Source organism: Pteropus alecto, unplaced genomic scaffold (genome assembly GCF_000325575.1).
Source record: "Pteropus alecto unplaced genomic scaffold, ASM32557v1 scaffold462, whole genome shotgun sequence".
Taxonomy (NCBI): Eukaryota; Metazoa; Chordata; class Mammalia; order Chiroptera; family Pteropodidae; genus Pteropus; species Pteropus alecto.
Genome location: NW_006431936.1, coordinates 209720 through 233944, shown reverse-complemented (window position 1 = coordinate 233944; position 24225 = coordinate 209720). Strand labels below are relative to the sequence as shown.

The window sequence follows — 24225 nt, the reverse complement described above, 5'->3', positions numbered from 1 at the left end:
ACTATATTTGCTTATTGTTTCTAATAGTGTTCTCGTGGAGACTTTAAGATTTTCTATATAGAGAATCATGTCACCCACAAATAGTGACAAATCAACTTATCCTATTTGGATGCCTTTTGTGTCTTTCTCTTGTCTGATTGCACTTGCTAGGACCTCCAATGTTATATTGAATAACAGTGGTGATAGTGGAGAGCCTTTCCTTGTTCCTGATCTTAGAAGGAAGGTTTTTATTTTTTCACCATTAAGTATAATGTTGGCTGAGAGTTTATCATATATGGCCTTTATTATGTTAAGGTATTTTCCTTCTATACCAATTTTGTTAAGTGTTTTGATCATAAATGGATGCTATATCTTGTCGAAGGCTTTTTCTGCATCTATTGATATGATCATATGATTCTTATTTTTTAATTTGTTTATGTAGTATATCGCATTAATCAATTTGTGTATGTTAAACCTACCCTGTGCCTCTGGAATGAAGCCCACTTGATCATGATGTATAATCTTTTTAATAGGTTGCTGTATTTGGTTTTCTAGTGTCTTATTTAGAATTTTTGCATCTGTGTTCATGAGAAATATTGGTCTGTAGTTTTCTTTTTTTGTGTTATCTTTTGGTATCAGGTTTTGATATCAGAGTAATATTGACCTCATAAAATGAGTTAGGAAGTATTGCCTCTTCTTCAACTTTTTGGAAGAGTTTGAGGAGAATAGGTATTAAATCTTCTTTGAATGTTTGGTAGAATTCACTGGTGAATCCATCTGGTCCTGGAATTTTACTCTTTGGTAGGTTTTTAATAATTGTTTAATTTTCATATTGCTGATTGGTCTCTTTAGATTTTCCAGTTCTTCTTGATTCAGTCTAGGAAGGTTGCATCTTTCTAAGTACTGGTCTATTTCTTCTGGGTTATTAAATTTGGTATTATATACTTTTTTTCATAGTATTCTTGTATGATCCTTTGTATTTCTGCAATATCAGTAGTAATTTCCCCTCTTTCATCCCTGATTTTGTTTATTTGTGTCCTTCTCTTTTTTCTTTAGTAAGTCTAGCCAGGAGTTTGTCAATTTTATTAACCTTCTCAAAGAACCAGCTCTTTCTTTCATTTATTTTTTCTATTGTATTTTTCTTTTCAATTTCATTTATTTCTGCTCTAATTTTGATTATTTTTTTTTCTTCTGCTGACTTTATACCTCATTTGTTCTTCCTTTTATAGTTTTTAAGGTGTAATGTTAGATTGTTTATTTGAGTTTGTTCTTGTTTTTGGAGATAAGCTTGTAATGATATGAACTTTCCTCTCATGACCACTTTTGCCATGTTCCAATCGTTTTTGATATGTTGTAATATCATAATTATTCATTTCTATGTATCTCTTGATCTCTCTTTTTATTTCTTCTCTGACCCAGTTATTTTTCAGTAGTATGTTATTTAATCTCCATGTATTTGTGGTTCTTCTTGCTTTATTTTTGCAGTTAATCTCTAGTTTCAAAGCTTTATGATCAGAGAGTACGGTTGGTATGATTTCAACCCTCTTATATTTCTTGAAGCTTTCTCTGTGTCCCAGTATGTAGTTGATTCTTGAGAATGTTCCATGTGCACTAGAGAAGAATGTATAAGCAGCTGTTTTGGGATGAAAGGCTCTGTAAATGTCAATTATGTCCAGTTGGTCTAATGTATTATTTAAGGATGTTATTTTCTTATTGATTTTCTGTTTAGATGATCTGTCCATATAAGACAGTGGAGTATTTAGGTCTCCATTAAGATAGCATTTTGGTCTGTTTCTCCCTTTAGTTCTGTTATAATTGCTTTACATATTTCGAGGCTCTCTGATTGGGAGCATGGGTATTAATAAGTGTTATGTCTTCTTGGTGCATGATTCCCTTTATCATTATGAAGTGTCCCTCACTATCTTTCTTTATCTTCTTTATTTTGAAGACTATTTCATCCGATATTAGTACTGCTACTCCCACTTTTCTCTGAATACTCCCACTTTTCTCTGAATTTGCTTGAAATATCATTTTTGACCCTTTCACTTGGAGTCTATATTTTTCTTTGGAGCTGAGATTTGTTTCATGGAGGCAGCATATGGTTGGGTTTTGTTTTTTGATCCAATCTACAACTCTGTGCCTTTTTATTGGTGTATTCAATCCATTTACTTTTAAGGTGATTATATGAGGTCTTCTTATAGCCATTTTATCTTTTGCTTTCTGGTAGCTCGGTGTTTCCATTGCTTCCTTGTCCTTGTGCTTCTGTTTTCTTTATTTTAGTTGACTTTTGTGGGTTTTTCCTCTGGTTTTTCTTGCTTTATGTTATATACTTAATTTCTGAATCTTTGGCATGTGGTTACCATTATGTATATGAAAAGAATAGATATATATAAATAGTTATTCATTTTCTTCTGTGTGTGCCTTGTCTCCATTCCCCTTTGTGAATTTGGATCTTTGAATCCTCCCCTTTTCAGTCATTGTTGTCTCCATTTGTCCCTATGTATGCTGAATGTTCATTACTATCTTGCTATAGGAAATCTCTTCTTATTGTTTAAGCTTATAATGCCCTGTTCTTAGTGAGGGTTGCACTCCTCTGCTTCTATTTGCCTGATAGTCACCTTACTTCTAATTATGTTTCTTTCTTTTTTTTTTTTTTTCATTTACTTTTAAGTGATCTGACCCCTTTCTGTATTTCTTGTACTGCAGGCCTCATAGTGGAGAATTCCCTCAATTTTTGTATGTCTGGAAAAGTCTTAATTTCTCCTTCATATCTAAAGGAGAGCTTAGCTGGATACATTATTCTAGGCTGGTGGTTCCTTTCACTTAATATTTGAATATTTGATTCCATTTCTTTCTGGCTTGTAAGATTTGTATTGAGAAGTCCTACAATAATCTAATTTGTTTTCCTTATATGTTACTGTTTTCTTCTCCCTGGCTGCCCTGAGAATTCTGTCTTTGTCACTGATTTTTGATGATTTTAATACAATGTGTCTTGTTGAAGGCCTTTTTGGGTCGAGATAATTGGGTGTCCTATTGACTTCTTGAATTCCGAGCTCCAGCTCATTCCTTAGATTTGGGAAATTCTTGTCCACTATTTGTCTGAAAATCCTTTCTAGTCCTTGCTCCTTTTCCTCACCTTCCATAATGCCCATTATTCTTATGTTTCTTCTCCTGATGGTAACGGCTAGTTCTTATATTTCTCTTTCATTATTTTTTATTCTTTGGTTTCGCTCTTCTTTCTGATTTATTTCTAGATTTCTGTCTTCCATATCACTGACCCTTTTCTCCATTTGGTCAATTCTGTTTCCAAAGCTTGCTATTTCATTTTCAACTCTTGCTGTGTGCTTTTTATATCCAGAAGATCTATTTTGTTCTTTTTGAGGGTTTCAATCTCCTTGCTAAAGAACTTTTTCTTCTCATCTATTTGTTTTTTCAATTTCTGAAATTTTTGATACGACTTGTTTCGGAACTCACTGAGTTTTTTCAGAAGTACCATTCTGAACTCTCTGTCATTTAAGTCGCATATTTCTATGTCTGTAAGCTTACTTTCTGATTATTTTTCTCTTTCTTTCTGAGATGCCTTGTCACCTTAGTTGTTCATGTTGTTTAATGGACTATTTCTCCATCTGAGCATTAATAAAAGTGTATTCTGCTTTTTTTCCAGAAAGAAGATTTATTATATAAATGTCTCTCTTTAGCCTGTTGCAAAGAAGGTGCTTTTCTTTTGGTTTCCAGTAGATGGTGTCTAAGCCTTTTGGATCCCTGCTTTATATAAAGACTTACTAATTCCTTTTTATTTTCTTGTAGATGTTTAATCACTCTTGCTACCCTCAGTCTTAGTTCCTTTCAATGTTAGCGACAGTTTCTATTTGCTCAAATTCCCCTGGGCTCTACGGTGTTCGGTCTCAGAGGGTATGGAGGGAGGGCCTCTCTGGATTGGGGTTTGGGGGCTGTGGCTCAGCCTTAGTTTTGCAACCACAGCTGGTAAAAATCAGCTGTTGTTTTTTTGCTGTCCTACTTCTCTGCATTCTGCCCTGATGAGTGGACTCTGCCACCGGCTACGTGGATCTCACAGCACTCCCAGGCAGGGCTATTCAGGGAAGTCCCTGCATCTTCTCCCCTCCCCCTCCTCCTACAGTAAGCTCCTGTGGCTGCAAGAGGCAGGTTCTTTATTTCTCCTTGACTACCACCCAATACCTGGTGTTCTGACCTGTGGTGGCTCTTATGTGCAGATCCCATGCTCAGACATTCTTGTGTGAAACTTGGCTGTTGTTTTTGAATTTTAGATGTTCAGCTTATTGTTGTTTCAAGGGGAGAGATCTGGAGACATCTCTCACGCTGACATATTTCTCCAAACTCCTTAAGTACTTTAATTTTTATATTTTGTTATAGAAGCCACAGTTACCCAAACTAATACTAATAATAGGGAGAGTTAGAAATAAGTCTGGGGAGAGAAATCAATTTTAGAAAGACTTTGTGGAAAGGGCAATGGAAAGAATTTGAAGTATGTCTGATCACTTAACATTACATATTTAGAATGATCAATCTGATTGATTAAAGAAAGTGAGTTAGAAATAGAAACCCGTAAAAACAAAGAGATAAGCTGGAAATCTATTGCATCAATCCAGTGTAAGGTGAGGTTGGGCTACTTGAAGATGATGGCAGAATAGATAGAATTGAACAGATTCAGAGATATTTAAAAATAAGTCCTATTGATTGGTTGCATTTGAAGGTAGAGACAATGAAGACTGGCTTTCAGGTTTTTTTTTGTTTTAGAAACTACCAAGAAGATACATACTCCAATAGGAGTTTATTCATTAATTTTTAGAAAACATTCATTATGTGTCAAATATGAGAAAGATGATATGTTAAATATTGTACATATGGATGTGAAGTGGAGATGCTCAGTAAATAATTAGATATATAGGCGAGAGAAAACATGCTATTTAAAAATTATAACTATCATTAGCACCTTCTTCTCACAAGAGAATGCTATAATTCCTCTTGAGACCAGAGACCATTTTTTAGTGAAATATTTTGGCAGGCCACTTTTTTTCCAAGTTTTGAACAGGCAGCTAAAATAAGAGATAGATAGTTTTAATAGAATGCTGAGGTCCAAGAACAGATTAAAATGGGTCAAGAGGTATATTAGTTAAGGTCACAGAAAGAAAGTGAAATTATGTTTGGCAGAGATTTTAAATATTTATAAAAGTCTTGGCAGAGTTAAGCGAGGCAAGAACCTTTATTACGCTCAGCTTGAAGGGACAAGAGAAAGGAATAAAAACTGGTGAGAGTTGGATCCATGAAGAAGACCACAAGATATTAAGTAGTCAAGTCAATAATTATTGCCAGAATTTTAATGATATGGGAGAAAGAAGTAAAGAAATAGCCAGACCTCTCTCTCTTTTTCTTCTCTCTAATCTTTTGCTAGTTCCTTCCACTCTCCAGTTTTGATAAAAGCTAGAGGCAAAAAAGCCCAGATAATGTAGTCTACAGGAGGCAGCCCACAAGGGCAGAGAACAGAAAAGGGCATAAAATGGAACAAATAGAGAAAAAAGAAAACAGCAAGAGAAGTGAATGAGGCATAACGAAGTAGGGACAGTGATGACAAGTACCTCTCAAGAACTTTGGGTATAAATGGGAAGACATAAGTTTATAATCGGGAGTGGATACCTTAAGAAAGCAAGTTACTTTAAATAAAGAGAAAATGGAAGAAATCTAGACTTAAGATAATAGGATTGGTTTTAGATAAGAGATAATGAGTTTATTTAGTACATACCATTTCTTAAAAACCCACATAAAGAAAGTCCAAATGTCCTGTTTTAGAAGGTAAGAATGATAATCAGTGCTATTTATTATACTTCCCCACCTCCCCCCCATCATTATACAGATCCACAACAGTTAAATGTCTTCATTGACCAACTGTACAGGAAAGAATCTAATTTTGTGAGGTTGAATTTTATTCATTTTCATGAAAGTGATCTGGCATAAAAAAAATTTAATTAAAGAAAGTTAGGTCCTGTTTTGTCACCAGGTTCTAGGTATATGGTCTGATTTAAATTGTTTTGCCTTGAAAGAAGGCAAGGAGGGTAGGGCATCTCTAAATCTTCATATTTCAAATATTTGGTTTTAGTTTGGGATTTAGGCTCAACTCTGACCACTAAAGTTAACATATTATAGAAAACTTTTGTAAAACTTTTGTACTTATGTGTTTCAAAAAAGTCACAATAAAATATGATGGAGATTATGAAACAAGGAAATGTCAGTTGGAATGGGAAGCTAATATCAACAGCTAATTGATATTTCTGGTATTGCAACCTGTATTTTCAACTGTTTTAAATAAATAATTCAACTTTCACTAGAAATAAGACGACATAGTCACTCAACTCTGTGAAAAGAACATTCCACTGATTTTTTAGCTGTCTTGTAGACTCAATTTTCCAGAAACTGCTTATCATTTGATTATAGCATTTAAGACACCATTATGATGATTTAGAGTAAAATTATAGACAATTATATCTTATAGATTTTGCTCCATACCAAGCCATCTTAAAATATATTGATTTAAAACAACCGTTTTACATTTACTCACAAGCCAGATGGGTTTTTTCCTCTGGTCCAGACCAGAACATTTGATCTCTGCTGCACTGTCTGGTGAGTCTGAAAACTGGAAGATTGACAATGACCTCACCCACAGGTCTGGTGATTGGCAGGTTGACTACACAAGCTAGCTGACTATTGGCCAAGGTACCTCAGTTCCTTCCATGTGGCCTCTCCTCTGTGGTCGACTGGAGCTGGCTTGTACCAGCCCTTGAGAGCTGATTGTTAAATTATCATGGATTTTGTAAGATGGTTGCTAAATTGTTGGTGGCTTGAAATCAATCATGGTAGTATTTACAGCACAGACATTGGAAACACTGGACTTCCCTAGTATCCCCAAACCCCATCTAGCATCAGTTTTTAAATATTTACCAGCACACTATTCCTCCTTATCCCCTAGTAGACAAGCTTGGGCTCATTCACATGGTGGTCTCACGATTTTAATAGTGTCATGAAAGGGCAACTCCAGTGAAAAATACTTTTGTGCTATTATCTTATTGGACAAAATAAGACACATGGCCAAGTCCAGAGATGGTGTAGAATACTACTCAGCAATAAAAAGGACCCAAATGTTGATTCACACAACATATTGGATGAATCTCAAAGACATGTTGGGTAAAAAAAGCTGGTAAAAAGAAGAAATATACTTTGTGATCTTATTTATATGATATTCTAAAAGCTTTATATAACTTTTAAAAAATCAAAAGTAACACCTCATAGCCACTTTTACATTCATTAAGTCACTGAATTAATAATGTTATTTGAGCACCTATCATTTATTAGGTTCTGTACTAGCAACGACATGAATGTTCCTGGAGGACATTATGCTAAGTGAAATAAGCCAGAGACAGGACAAATATTACATGATGTCACTAAATTTAAAATAATCAAAATCTCTTATCAGGGGGATCACTTCATAAGTTACATAAATGTCTAACAATTATGCTGTATACCTGAAACTAATATAATATTTAATGTAAAATGTAATTAAAATAAAAATAAAATAGTCAAAATTATAGAAGCAGAGAATTGAATGATGATTGCCAGGAGCTGGGGGGAGAAGAAAACAAGGATATTTTTAATGTAGTCAAAAGTCACGAAGTTCCAGCTATAAGATACATAAGGTCTGGACTTCTAATGTATATCATGATGACTATGTTAACAACATTGCATCCAGTCAGATCAGATTTCCCAACTGATTTGAAAGCTACATACACACAAAAACTTGAACAAAAATATTTATAGAACCTTTATTCATAATTACAAAAAAAAATGGAAACAACTAAGATGTCCTTAAATAGATAAATGAAAAATTGAGCTGAAGTACATACATACAATGGAACACTATACCATGATAAAAAAAAAATGAGCTAATAGTTCATGCAACAACATAAATGAATCTTAAATGAATATTGCTGAATGAAAGAAGACAGTTGAAAAGGCTGCACACTATACACACTGAAAACACTGAACATGTGATGTTCTGAAAAAGGCAAATCTGTAGATCTAGAAAACACATTAGTGGTTGCTAATGGTTTGTGGAGGGGGACGTGGTCAGCTTTTTATGGTGATGAAATTGTCTGATACTAGAGTCTGGAGTTTGGTGTTATGAACCCAAAGCTTCATATATGTTCAAATTTTTGATTCCAGTAATTTTACCTTTGAGAATTTATCTCCAGAAAGTAATTAGAAAATTTTAGAGTGATTTTTATACAAATTATTTTAAATAATTATTTCCAACGAAGAAAAAAATATGTTTTTCTACAGTATGGGAGTAATTATTTTATTATATTTGTAAATTTGAACATAATGGAACTATTAAAAACCAAGTTTATAAGTTGTGTATAACAACCAGGAGAAATGTTCATGATTTAACTTTAGAAAAAATAAGTATTAAAAGAACTACATAAACAGCGTGATACTGTTTACTAAGATAGATTTGGGGATTAAATATAGGAATACTAGAGAAGTAGACATCACAATATACTGATGATTTGAGCTTGGTTGTTTTAGAAGATGATGATGAAATTAGCAAGCTAATATTTCCTGTAAAGAAAAATTTAGAGAAAATGTGTCAATTTTGGAGATTAAATATGTAGTGCAGTGGTATCTCACAATACCTTTTGGAACACCTTTAGAGTTAAAGGTGTACATTTAGGGCTCTTTCTTATAAACATGTAAAGTCATTTGAATGTATTAAATTGCCCAGCAAGAGATCCTAAGAAGAAAATAAACTCCAAATAACAGATTTTTAGAGACTATCTACATGAAAAGAGTAGTAGAAAAAAACAGGTAAAAAGGAAAGGTATTGGGAATTATAGGTCAAAGAGACACATAAGAGTGCTCTAACTCATGTACTTAGGAAGAGAGGGAGAATCAGCTTAGCTCTAATCATAAATTCAAAATGTTCCAATTTGTGGAAGATTCTAATCATAGCTCTAATCATAAATTCAAAATGTTCCAATTTGTGGCATTACTGTAGAATAGAAAGGTTATTAGATAAGGAGTTGGTTAGAAAGTATGTCTCTAAACTAGACAGTACAATCTGACCCAAGCAATTAATTCCTCAAGAGCTCATTCAACCTATCTATAAATTTAGAATAGTAGACTAGTTGATTTCTAGTGTTCATATCAGCATCAAAATTCTATGTGATAACAAGAAGAAATCTCTTTTTTTATGCTTTTAATTCTTTTCTTGAATGTAGAATAACCTCAGAGAAAGAGAAAATTAGCACTTCACTCAACAGCACTTTTTTACTAAAAGTTTGAACTAAAAATTTCAAAGTTTTGCACAATTACTTAAACTCCTTTCACCAGAATCTACTCTGTAGGATGCAGTGTTTCTTTTGTAAAACAGATCTCACTACCATAGCTTAAAATCCTTGCCTTGGAAACTAAGTATGTGGCTCTTCTAGAACTGTTAAAGTATCAAGATATTTGCACTACTGTTTAATATGCAGAGACACAAAATGGCTCTTTCACACTCCCAGTGGCCCTGAAGGAGAAAGGACTAGCCAACAAAATTATTTATTGCTTTTCTTTCCACCACATTACTTTTTCTCAAACAAACCAAAGCATCTCCATTAGTCCTGCTGCTCTGTCCATTTGTGAAATCCTCAAGGTGATGCACTGTAATTTATGTGAGCAAACTTTCTTACATAATTAGCCCCAATGAAGGTGATTTCTGCTATCGAGACTCTCCTCTGGGTCTCTCGGTCACTACAATCCAATGACGTCAAATCACTAATTAACTTCTAACCACTATGATGGCTTTTCTTATATCTATGTGCTAAGGACAATGATACTTTTAAGTATAAATCGTAAAGGCTGAAGTCAGGGAACACATGAGTTCCCTACATTTGCTCCCCATCCAATGGATCCTGAAGAATTTTCTTTCTCCTGGTAGGTTCAGATATTATAAGGCTAGGCAAGAAGAGTGCTGTTTTTCTTCAGTCTCCTAATTCAGTTAAAACAGAGAACAGAGAGACACAGTTATCCTCCACCCTTTCAATCAATCTTTAAGTATTCTATGTCCATTTTGCTTATTAATTATTGTTCAAATACCTTACTCTCTGAGAAGGAATGATGGGATTTGCTAAAATAAGAAGGGTTTACTCTTTTGATTGAATATGCTTTTATTTCAATGCAACTTTTTGTAATTACTTTTATCACTGAATTGACTTGCTTTTGTTTTTTTGAATCATCCTTTTAATAGCCAGAGAGCTATAAAATAGCAGAGATTAGGGAGGAAAATTCTTCCCTTTTCTTGAACAGAAATGAAACCCATTGAAGGGTATGTGATTTGTCTAAAATTATAAAGTTATTTAGTGAGAGGTAAAATGAGAACAGATATTTTCTATAACACAGGCTAATACTTCTCTTATAGTCCATCGTGTCTTCGGACATATCATTGATTTTGACTTTAGGCTACTTTAAAGTTTATAATTTAGAATGGTCTTTGCCAATTCACAAAAAACCTAATATAAATAACTTATGAAAATGAAAATGTCCTTCTGAATATATATTCTACTTGTGGGAAAAAAAGAGGATACCCCATATCTGATTGTTATCTTTTAGACTCATTACTATTATAGTAAATTCATTATATTGTTATTGCACAAAATATTTGATTCAATTATCTGATGATCATACATGACCTAGCTCCGAGAATCAGGGAAAATTTTATTTACACTAGAATCAAGGAGAAGTGAGAGGAAGGAAGGAAAATGTCTGTATATTCCCTAAACATAATTTGATAAAAGAATGTGGTATTCCTGATACCTCAGTGTCCTTACAGACCCCAAATCATATAACAACCACTATAATTGGTAATACTTTCTAAAAATATTCTTGCTAATTTCTAAAAGAAAACTTATGAAGTTGTTGTAGATTAAGTTGGTGAGGTTTCCCCTTGAGAACAATGTTTAAATATCTGAAGAATTTTATTCATACTTCTGGACCTATCATATGAGGTTAGGTTGAAAGAAGTGTTTTCCTAGTATATGTGGATAAGTATCCTATACTTGAAGTTGCAATGGAGACTAGGAAAAATCTTCTTCATGTGATCTTTAATAATATATGCTTAGTTTTAATTTCTAGAAGTTTCTGAACATGATTTGTGATCACCTAGTTTACTGTTATTGAAAACAGAAGCAATATAGCTGCGGTTAGCTTAAATTCTTTGGAAAATTGTGAAACAGGGGATTTTGTTTTAGCATTTCTTCTTTTTTATCTACTCTTTTGTCTCTTCCAGATTCCTGACTGACCCAAGTACATACTCTCCCAGCTACTTGGAAGCTATATTAGGATACAACATCCAGGCCTATCTCACCTCTTTAAAAACAGCTCATCCTGGCTAGAAACATCTTGGGTCTATTTCCTTCTTATTTAAAAGTAACTTTTATGATTCATCTCTCAGAACCAGGTCTGTTTTCTTAGGAGACGTGAAAGTAACAACTAAATTATTTCCAAGCATTGATGACTATAGATTATAGGATATTTTCACACTTTCAATTTTATCTTAGGTAAGTGAAGTATTTTGTAAGTATCCTTCTGAAGACTATGCACCAGCATTTGTTTTCACATTAACTGTTATTTATCCAATCTAGATTATGGTGGTAGGACAAACAGAATGGCCATTTTGGAAAGGTTGTGAAAGATGTTATCCTTTACTAGTAGAGTTTGGTGGCCTCTGTAAGCTATACTCTTATTAACTTTACTAGAAGTGTTGGAGAAAGATTTATTTAATAGAATTTTAATAGGAGGGACCTGAGGGTCACCTTGCACAACCTTATCTTCATGTATTAACTTGCTTTCAAATATTACAAGAAATAAAAAATTGGTCTATATGTGACATCTTTTTGGAAAGCCATTCTTGCATGACTCAGATCACACCATCTTTGAGTATGTAAAATTATCAGAAAATAATTACTGATTCTGATCTGAAATAATACATTATTAAGAACATTTACATATGTTTAGTCATTACAATTGATTAAATATTTCACACCTACATAATTGTTTAAAAAACACTTTCAGCGTCTCCTTGAGAGTAACGTTATTCTCAATATTTAATACTTGAGGATAATAAGCCCTGAAAGGCTAAATGACCTGCTTAGCATCATATAGCTGCTCTATGACAAAACTGTGATCTTTAACATAGAATTTTTAAAAATCTTATAGCTTATGTTTTCACTACATTAAAGTAATTTTATTTGGTGTAAAAAGACAGCTCATTTCACCTAAAAAAGAATGTGCTAAGGAGTGAAGAGAAATGAGGATCCATCAACTTCTCTAAACGAAGAAAGGATTATGAATATTAGAAAATGATCTTCAGGAAGCAATTTATAAACCTAACTGCTGTATCACCACTGTCTAGCACAAAGCCTCGGGAAAAGCAGGCATTTACGTATTTATAGAGTAAATGAACTAGAAAATAATGAATTTATATTAGAAGTAAAGGATTTATATTTAAAGTATATTTAGCATTTCTGTTGCTCACCACTTTAATCTTTTGTACTAAGAAACTCAACTTTTAATAGAGCCCTCATGGAAAGTAGGGCCCTTTCTTTTGGGGGCACCCCAAGAAGCCAATGACAATGGAAGAATACAGCTTAGCAGAAGACTCATTGGGAGGATAGTTTTTGTGTTGCTTTTTTCATATAACTGTATTATATGCTTTATTCCTAAACACCAGAAAGTCTTTCTATTCACAAATGCCTCCTGCCGCCTCTTTCTGCTCTAGCGCCAGAAAGTCTCCCTGAGTGACCCATTCCCAGTGCTTAAAGCTTTGCTCTTTCTGATAGGGCACAATAAACCCCTATTAGTTGGTTTTGTTGGATATTACTTTCTTTCCTGTATCTAGGGGATTCAATGTAGTATTTGTATCAAGGGTTCTAAGAGTCAGGGTGTTTCCCAGGGAGGACAGGCCAAGGTGGGCACCTGGAGCTAACCTGATAACGGGATTCTCCCGAGAAATGACGAGGAGTGGGGGAAAAACGAACTGAAGAGAATGTGGTAGCTTCTCAAAGACAAACTTTTTCCATTGTATAATTTTATTTGCAATCTCTTCTGACTTCAGATTTCATTATTAGCCTCTTCTGAAAATCATGGAGTCACAGGTGTGATATAATCTATAATGATATGTGAATTAATTCTTTGGTCAGTTTTCTAGAGAATTGGGATTCGAGATATAAGGGTGAGTCCCTGAATATGGTTTTGGGAGTTAAAATTGTTCATCACATGCCCTGACCTTATGTGCAAATTCTCAAGTGGAACTCAAGGAGACACTAGGGAATTTGTAAGTTATGATTTAAAAAGACATTAATATCAAAAACTGCAGATGACTGGAAATCAGTTAAATAAAAGACACTCTCTCCTAAGACCTGATTTAGACCTAGATAAAGATTCTTCAAAAGCACGTGCTTCTTTATAGTTCACCTTTCATTTTTCTTATTCACCATATACTTTTTTAAGTTATAGGTAGCTTATAAAGGTAAAAATAACATAAAAAGGAAAAAGGTCTGATACAATAGAATGTAGATAACTGAATAGTAAAGAAAAAATATTTTCTTCTTGTGGTCTGAATTCCTTACTATGCCCAATATAACTATAATTTTTAAAAGCCCCACCCAATCAAATAAAATATCAATCATAATTCAATAAAAATGTCTATGGTTATTAATACCAATGACTGAGTTTAAAGAAGCTTAATATCTTCAGGAAATAATTGAAAGGAACAAATGCACTAAGTTCTTTTACATGCTAGAATTCCATGAAGAGCCAAGTCACAGTTCTAGGAAGAGTTTCAGTAAGCTTAAGCTCTGGACTTTTCAGATTTGCTCTGATTTTGTATTTTAGTTTATATAATTTGTGACTGGGTAGAGAAGGGGATAAGATTTGACTTTGGGTGGTGAAAACACAATATAATATACAAATGATGTATTATTGAATTATACACTTGAAACCTATGTAATTTTATTAACCAATGTCACCCTGATACATTTAATTAAAAAAGTGCTAATTACTCAAAGCAGTGATTCCTTCTATGAGCTCTCTCACACAATGTAATGCTGTCTCTTTATCTTCCATTTTAATTTTTATAAGTATATAACATATACACAAAAGCACACAGAGAAAAAGTATGCTTCTTGATAAGTTTTCAGAACGTGAACACTCTTATGTAAGTATCAATCACATCAAGAAACTGCATTACCAAGATTTCAAAAACGCCTTCCTGTCTCCTTTCTATTCCCATTCCTCTTTAAGATAACCACTATTGCAGCTTTTTTAACATCATAGATTAGCCTATTTTTTAACTTTATTTAAATAGGTTTCATACAGTATATGCTCTTTTGCGTCTAACTTTTTTGGTCAATAATAAGTTTGTAAAATCATCTTCCTCTGTTAGTCGTTCAAAAAAAATTTATCATCATTTACTGTAGAAAAAATGATTTATATTTTGTCTTTGTGGATTCTTAGACTGAATTTCTGTCATGTCAAAGAAAACATTTCAGATATTCAATTCCGTTTATAAATTTGTCGATTACATTATTAAATTCATGTAATTGCATATAACAATTGGTTGAACACCTTGGCAACTCTCCCCTCCATTATTTAGTAGCATTATGTTATTTATGTAAATTTTAAGGATATATGAAAACTCAGATACATAAATATAAGTAGAAATTTGAATCCTTACGGATCAAAGTGGAATGGGGAAATTAAACTCATGGTCAGTTCATTGATTTCTTTTTCTCTCCTATTCAGGTGACTGAAGATAAGTTTCTTCCAAAGTCAATGAATGAGACAAATCTTTCCTGGGTGACCGAATTTGTGTTGCTGGGACTCTCTAATTCCCAGGAGCTCCAACCTTTCTTATTTCTCATATTTTCTCTACTTTACCTAGCAATACTACTGGGCAACTTCCTCATCATCCTCACTGTGACCTCAGATTCCCGCCTTCATACCCCCATGTACTTTCTGCTTGCAAACCTCTCTTTTATTGATATATGTGTCGCCTCTTTTGCTACTCCCAAAATGATTGCAGACTTCTTGGTTGAGCGCAAGGTAATTTCTTTTGATGCCTGCCTGGCCCAAATTTTTTTTGTTCACCTTTTCACTGGCAGTGAAATGGTGATCCTTGTATCCATGGCTTATGACCGTTATGTTGCTATATGCAAACCTCTTCACTACATGACAATCATGAGCCGCCGTGTATGTATTGCTCTTGTTCTTTTCTCTTGGTTTGTGGGCTTCATCCATACTACTAGCCAGTTGGCATTTACTGTTAACTTGCCTTTTTGTGGTCCTAATCAGGTAGATAGTTTTTTCTGTGACCTCCCTCTAGTGACCAAGTTGGCCTGCATAGACACTTATGTTGTCAGTTTACTAATAGTTGCAGACAGTGGCTTTCTTTCTATGAGTTCCTTCCTCCTCTTGGTTGTCTCCTACACTGTGATACTAATTACAGTCAGGAATCGCTCTTCTGCTAGCATGGCAAAGGCCCGCTCCACATTGACTGCTCATATCACTGTGGTCACACTGTTCTTTGGACCATGCATCTTTATCTATGTGTGGCCCTTCAGCAGCTATTCAGTTGACAAAATCCTTGCAGTGTTCTATACCATCTTTACTCCCATTTTAAACCCAGTTATCTATACTCTAAGGAATAAAGAAGTAAAGTCAGCTATGTCAAAACTGAAGAGTCGGTATCTGAAGCCTGGCCAGGTTTCTGCAGTCATAAGAAATGTTCTTTTCTTAGAAATGAAGTAAACTTACAGGACTGTAACCACATAGCCTTGTGTCTAGAAAATTACAAACAGAATCATTGTGATGTTAAAGCAAATCATTCTGACCAGTGGGAAGGGTCGATCAAGTGACTTTAATTAAAGAGTAATGATGATAATAAAAAGCCACAGAATGAACCTTACTGATTATAATAGTCTCTTCCTCCAATGTGTGCTTTTTCTTTTTGCTTTTATTTCCTACTTTTAATTTTTTTATTTAAAACTTTTTAAGATATAGGCTTTGAGGACATTGAGCAATGACATTTACTTATAAGTGGTAAATATGCTGTATCTCTTCCCCTTAAAATAGTATTATTCAGATGCCAATTTTGGAGTAATAAGTATATATCTCTATACCACAAATATAATAGATCTATTTATATATAGAACATATGATATACCTAGATAGGGACACATTTCACACTGTACTAGGTAAATGACAGCACATAAAGACAATTCTATGATTGGTGTTACTTTTATATAAAGTATAAAATGGCATGGCTGCTCAAAAGAAAGCACTTAATTCAACACTTTCACAGATCATTCTTCAGTGTAGCTGCTAAATATAGATTATTCATGAAAAACAACTCACTGAATAAATTTATTCACTGGTGTGTTTTGTATTTGTTTATGTTAATTTCAGTTTAATATGGATACAATAATCTGGGGACTTTAAAAGATGAACTATAATTCTTTACTCCTTTTCATGATGATGGGATCCTGAATCTTAGAGTAAAACACTCTCTTCCCCACTACGTCTTCATGATTCCTGTCTTCCCAGATTGGGTAGTCTCACATATCAATACCTGGTAGAAATGATTACTTTTTATGTATAAACTTTTTATTCAGTTAACATTTATTTTTATATTGCCTAATGCAGGTCTAGAAAAATAACAAAACCCTATTTCAAGATCTTTGGAATACTCATGAATTTATCATCCATGACCACTTATGAGACCATAATATTCTAGGATTCCCCACTGCAGGCTATCTTAGGCTTTTCCTCTTTCATTTTAAGAAAAAAGTTGTGGGTTTTTTTTCGAGCCAGAGGGTACCAATTTATTATCAACATAACAAAATGAAAATAAAAACAAATGTGCATGAGTGTCTAAATAAATATATGTTTTCAAACTTTTTAAAACAACACAAAGCTCCTAGAATTCTACATTACTTTTGCACACTGTTCTACTTTTATGTTAAAAAATAATGATATATCATTGTGCTCTTAATATTAATTACAATATAACTGAAACTTTATAATAAGACACGTAGTAAGATTTTTACATCTTTTTTAAGTTTTAAAACATTTCTCTTAGATATGTGTTCTGTTTATTTTATACATAATGAAAATAAGTTTAAGAAGGGGTAAGGATATTGAGCAAGTTTATACAGTTAGAAAGCGATGAGTAGATTTCAGGTCCAGGTTTGTGTGCTTTGTTTTTTGGTTTAATATTTGCCCAGAACGGAACACTTTTAGAATATCCTACTGCCTAGTATGGAGTAGGCTGTGACCTGTGCAGAAAATGTGACTCTCTGCTTACCCTATCGCACCTCTTTCTTACTCATAATATGAAAAAAAATCTTAAAAGATGAAGACTTAGACTCAAGAGGGTAAGTTCCTCTCTAAGTCAGTCCTACAGCAAGAGCACAGGCTGACTAATACAATGTGTTACTATACATTCAAATGATAAAAACAAAAACTAAGAAAAACAAAGCCACAGTAATGTGCACAGATACAAAATAAACTAGGTATTAAGAACACACAAAAAAGGAAAAAGAATTTCAAGACCGTTGTAAATAATTTAAAAATCTGCCAGCCCTAGAATTTACTTTTCTGTAGACCTGATTTTATTTTGATGATGGCAGTCATTGTAACAATACTTACATAGAACCAAACATGTGTTAGGCACTGGTTCTAAGTCCTGCTTTAAGTTCTTTACATACATTAACGTATTTAATCTTCTCAAAATGAAGTAAGTATGATTATGCCCAGTTTTCCAAAGCAGGAGTTTGAAGCACAGAGAGAAGAAATAACCTGCCAAAGTCAGGGCAGCTAGTGGTGGCAGAGTCAGAATTTAAATCCAAGCAGTTTGTTTGCCAAGAGTATTTGCTTAGCCACTATCCTACTCTGCCTCTAAATGTTATAGCATGAGTCTGAGGAAACAAGAAACTATTTCATTATAGCAATATAGTCCTAACTTGCTTTTTTGTGGACAAAATTTTTATCAGAAGAACAATTGGGGATACACAACCAAGTTTTATTTTTCTTAATCACTTTGACACTTTATAAAAACTTGCTCAATATGGGTATTTTTTTTTCCCCTAGGAAGAAACAATGGAGACTCTGAAATTGTATGTTCAATCAACATTTATTTTTTTAATTAAATAAACATTACATAGAATCATGTCCTATCATGTTACATCATATTTTGTAAAATTAAGTCATATCAGAAAGCATTAGGGACCTAAATCATAAAACCGAGAGAAAGAAAGGACAAGGGGAATGTTGACAAGAAGGCTGAGGTAGAAAACAGAAGTACGTATTCTGGAGCCTTTGCATAGGGAGGACAAAGAAGGAAAAGATGTCTGCTGTTCAGGAGATAACTTTGCTTTCCTTTTAGGTAAACAATTGATAATGTTATGAGACTCCTCTCAATAATGTAAAATGAAACCAGTTTATTTTGACCTATAATATAGTTAGAGTAAAATCTTATTCTTAAATTCAAAACTAATGGGATTTAGGTATATAAAAAAAAATTACCTCTGGAATTTATCTGAATTTTAAAAATCTATTACTTAACATATTTTCTGTAACATTTTAAAGTAAAATTTAAAATAAAGTTTTCAATTACAAGGTGTTGGGGAAAGAGACTTTTTAAGAATTTGGTTCCAAGTTTAGTTTCCGGTTGCAGTCTCTGTTCAACCACTTATTAGTCATATTGTTTTGAGGTTATTAGATTATCTCTAACCTCAGCAAAACTATAAATGGTTGTGAAGACTCAATGCAATAGTGTAGAAAAAGCAATAAGCATATTGCTGGCACAGAGTCAGAGCTTAAAAATGTTGGAGATACCCATTTCAATATGCTATGTACATCTAAACCATTTTACTTTTTATGTTAAAAAATCACTTATTGAGGTATAATTGGCAAACAAAAGTTGCACATATTTAATGTGTACAACTTAATGTTTGGAGCGTAAAAAGTAATATAAACAGAGTCTTTTTAATGGAGTGGGACCTGCCATCCCAGAGGAACTGCCTTGCTTGTCTTATTCCTAAAGCTTTTGAAATGTCAAAACTGGGCAAAATAACCTTTGGACTGGACCTAAATCAACACTGTATCCCAAATTAACATCACTATGTTAGTTTATCTGCACCTAATAAATGCCTTCCTTCTATTTATGAAGCTGTTCCCTTTCCCTTTCTCATAAATATCCCTTGCCTTCACCTCCTAATGGGAACATTATTTGGGTTTCTGTCTGAATCAGTGCTTCCTGATAGTTATTTTTTGGATCTCAAATAAATGCTTGTTGCCTCTCATTTTGGACTTTTATTTTTAGGTTAACAGGAAATAAGTCTACATTCATGAAACCTTTACCCCTTTATCCCAAGAGATGTCCTCCTGGTGAAAGAGCTGAATGGATAGCAGACCAGCTGCTATAATTCCTTCCTCTCATTGACTGATAACCATATTATTTGCTGCAATATGGCCACCATAAAAAATAATCATATTATAAGATTTTAACGGTACCAATCGATCATGCATTTTTTAAAAAAACCTATAACTAATACTTAGGTTTAAAAAGCAAACAATGAAGAAAACACAGTAGAAGAAAATACCAACCAGAACAGCAAAAAAATAATTATTTTTAAAAAATGAGGGTGGGTTAAAGGATCACTGAGACAACATCAAACATACCAATATTCATATCATGAGAGTACCAGAAGAAGAAAAGAGAAAGCTAAAGGGAATGAAAAACTATTTGAAGAAATAGTGACTGAAAACTTCTTTAACTTGGTAAAAGTAATAGACATTCAAGTCCAGGAAATGCAGAGTCCCAAACAAGATGAATTCAAAGAAGCCCACATCAAGACACATCATAATTAAAGGCCAAAGTTTAAAAACAAAAAGAGAATCTTAAAAGTAGTAAGAGAAAAATAGTTATTTATATATTAAGAGAGTTCTCATAAGACGATCAGCTGATTTTTCCACAGAAACTTTTCAGGCCAAATGAGAATGGCGTAGAACATACAAAGGATGAAAAGTAAGAACATACTACCAAGATTACTTTACCTAGCAAGGCTATCACTTAGAACTGAAGGAGAGATAAAGAGTTTCCTAGACAAGAAAAAGCTAAATAAACCAGTATTACAAAAAATGTTAAAGGGACTTCTTTAAGAAGAAAAGAAAATATCAAAAATATGAATAAGAGAATACAGGAGAGAAAAAAATTCTCACTGACAAAGGCAGACACTTAAAATAAGCGGTGGGCCAAACAACTATAAAGCTAGAACAAAGGTTAAGAGGCAAAAGTAGGAAGAGCATGTGTAATTACAACAATAAATTAAGAGATGCTCACAAACACACACACACACACACACGAAGTGAAAAAGAATGATAAAAAAACATAAAAGTAAAAGGAGAAAATAAAAAAATTGTAGTGATTTTAGAATTTATCTGAACTTAAGCTATCATCAACTTAAAATAAACTTCTATAAACATAGCTTGATATATATGAAACACGTGGTAGCTTAAACCAAAAACCTATAAGAGATATATACCAGAAATAAAGAGAAAGGAATCCAAAAACAGTACTGTGGAAAGTCATCAATATACAAGAGAATAGAGCAAAAGAATAAAAAAGGAAGAGAGAACTACAAAAACAATCAGAAAATAATTACCAAAATGGCAATAACTATGTATCTATCAATAAGCATTTTAAATGTAAACGGACTGAATGCTCCAATCACAAGACATATGATAGCTGAATGAATAAGAAAACAAAACCCATACATATGCTGTCTATAAGAGACCCATTTCAAACTAAAGACACACACAGACTGAAAGTAAAGGGTTAGAAAAAGATATTTCATGCAAATGGAGATTTAAAAACTGTGGTAGCAATACTAAGACAAAATAGACTTTAAAATAAATTCTATAACAAGAGACAAAGAAGAGCATTTCCTAATGATAAAGAGATCAATCCAACGCTGGGATATAACTCTTGTAAACATCTATGCATCCAACTTAGGAGCACCTTAATATATAAAACAAATATAGGAGGATAAAAAAGAAGAATGTAACAATAATCCATAGGGGACAGTAATAGTAGGGGACTTGAACACTCAGTTGATTTCAATAGATAAATCATTCAGACAGAAAATGAACGACAACAAAAATAAGATCCTTCAATTATACATTAGATGGATTTAACTGATATTTTTAGAACGTTTCATCCCAAGCTCTTTTCAAATGCACATGGAACATTTTCCAGGATACACTGCAAGTTAGGCTACAAAACAAGTCTCAATAAATTCAAGAAGATTGAAATCATATCAGACATCTTCAATAACAATGGTACGTACAAAATGAGAAATCAATTACAAGAAGAAAGAAAAACACACAAACAAATGGAGGCAAAATAACATGCTACTAAACAGTGAATGAGTTAACAATGAGATCAAGAAAGAAATCAAGATACCTTGAAACAATTGAAAATTAAAACACAACGACTGAAACTCTACAGGACACAGCCAAACTGGTTTGAAGAGAGAAATCCATAGCAATACAGCCCTACCTAAAGAAACAAGAAATTTCTCAAATAAACAATCTAACCTTATATCTAAAGGAAAGAGAAAAAGAAAAACAAAGCCCAAACTGAGTAGAAGGAAGGAAATAATAAAGATCAGAGTGGAAATAAATGAAATAGAGTCTAAAAGAATAGAAAAGATTGATGAAACCAAGAGCTGGTTCTTTGAAAAGATAAAATTGATAAACATCAAAAAGAAAAGAGAGAGGACCCAAATAAAATCAGAAATTAAACAAAAGTGACAACCAACACCACAGAAATATAAATGATTATAATGAAATACTACGAATTTGAACAACCTGGAAGAAATAGATAAATTCCTAGAAATATAAAATCTTACAAGATTACATCAAGTAAAAACAGAAAATCTGAACAGACTAGTAACTACTAACAAAATTGAATCAACAATCAGAAAATTCCCAACAAATAAAAGTCATGGACTGATGGCTTCACAGGCATATTTTACCAAACATTCAAAAAATTTAATATCTATCCTTCTCAAACTATTCCAAAAAATTTCAGAGGAGGAAAAGCTCTCAAACTCATTTTACAAGGCCTGATTTCAAACCCAGACAAAGATATTATGAAAAAAATATCGTAAGCCAATATCCCTAATGAACATAGATGCAAAAATCCTTTCTACTTATATTCAACATATTCAACACAGTAATCAGACAAGTAGAAAAATAAACATCTAAATTGGATGTAACCAGGGGCTTCCATTTAATTTATTTATCTTCTGATTCTATTGTGTCTAGAATGGTTGTATAGTTTTAGAGTGCCAGCTGTCTATGACTGCAGGACCTGAGAATCTACACTCTATAGGTAGAAGGTATGTAATATGACTTAAGACCTATTATACTGAAAGCCTTTATGCTCCTGTTATCTGTGCCCATTTTGGGGATCAGTATTTAATGGTAATTGTGGTATTTTTCAGTACAATATTATATCAATTATGAGTAGCTAAAGTTAATAATGTTTGCCTCTTGGTGTTGGGAGAATAATTATTTTCTTCATATTTTTCATGTTTCCAAATTTTAGCAATAAGCATTCATTGTTTTCGTAATCAGAAAAAATTAAAATATAAAAAATTAAATAAATAGTGAAATATTTTTTGCAAAACAAATCCATTGTTAAAAACTTGCTTTTATTAAATCTGAGGCTATTATTATGCATACACAACTATTACTTTAAAAAAAAATTCCATGGATTATAACTAGAGGAAATTTTTACCTGAAGTTTAGTAGCTATAAACAAGTAATACATAAGTTTCAGAAAAAGAACGAATTTCAAATATTAATTTTTTCTATAAAAATAAAATACTAAGTCATAAGACCAATAGATATGCATTACTACATAAATTCACAAAACAGTTTGTAAACTTATCATAACTATAATTGAGTTCATTATAAAAAATTAGAAACTATCAATAAGTAAAAGAAAACCCCGACTGAAATTAAATTTATAAATATTTCATTGTCTTTACCTTTACTTTAGTTATCGTTTAACTTTTCTGTGTATATAGATTTTGTTATATATTAAATATACTTTTGTGCCTTCTTCCTCTTTATTATCTAACCATTTTCTCAGGTTAATGAATGTTTTTGCAAACATCATTTCAATAATATTTAAAATAATGTTTAAATTTTGAGGTTTTCTTCATATTATTTCTTAATATTTTCAATTGTTAGTAAGCATGTAATTCATATAGTATTTCTATTTACATAATTGCATTAAGAAGTATATAATTTTGCTTGTTTTATTTAAACTATGTTTTATTTAGTTTAATATTAATTTTTTTCAAACTTTTATTTTTGTTGCATTGCCTAAATGAAGATATTCACTTCATAATTTAGAGAAAGCATAAACTGTGATAAGATAAAGAAATTTACCAAAATCTAAACTTTAAATTATCATGTCTTACTTCATCGAAATTTGCTCTGTGCTCAGAAATGTAGAATTTGAGTCGATAGCACCTGTTGTGATCCCCCATCCTCAAAGAACCATATCACTCATTTGATCTTATGCAGTAGCACCTTCTAGCCATTGCTCAACACAACACACACACACACACGCATACACACACGCATACACACACGCACACACACACACACAAACCCTAAATTGTTAATTCTCTTATCTCAGAGAAATAATTTTCTTTTACCCAATTGGATAGGATACTCAAAAGAACGAGTCACCTGAAAATATGACTAACCATTTTACAATTCCATATAGATCATTAAAAGCATAATCTGTACCCATATGTCCACAGCTATGACTTACGATGAGAAATGTGTTATAGACAATAATAAGTCGGACAGAAATTATTATAGACAACAATGAGCTGGACAGGCATTCAGGAAACTTAGGTAAGGATCAATGAACTAGCAATTAGCCCTAAGTGAACTCTCATCCTTCCTCCAGTCATTTGCACAAGGCAGTGACCCAGAGAATTGTCTTGATAGAAAAGGGCACAGGGTTATTACAGCAGCCTAAACATCTGCAGACTGTAATGTCCTGTCTCAAAGAAAAACTTTACAGACTCTAGA

At 32.9% G+C, this 24225-nt stretch overlaps 1 protein-coding gene and 1 pseudogene across 1 annotated transcript; both read left to right on the top strand.

Moving 5' to 3' along the window:
* The first annotated feature begins 14740 nt into the window (after positions 1–14740).
* Positions 14741–15938, top strand: LOC102883798 (olfactory receptor 4K15). Its single transcript, XM_006906922.1, has one exon. The coding sequence runs from the start codon at positions 14878–14880 to the stop codon at positions 15850–15852; it is 975 nt and encodes a 324-aa protein (XP_006906984.1). The 5' UTR covers positions 14741–14877; the 3' UTR covers positions 15853–15938.
* A 1330-nt stretch (positions 15939–17268) lies between these two features.
* Positions 17269–24225, top strand: part of LOC112475623 — an 8304-nt pseudogene continuing 1347 nt past the window's right edge.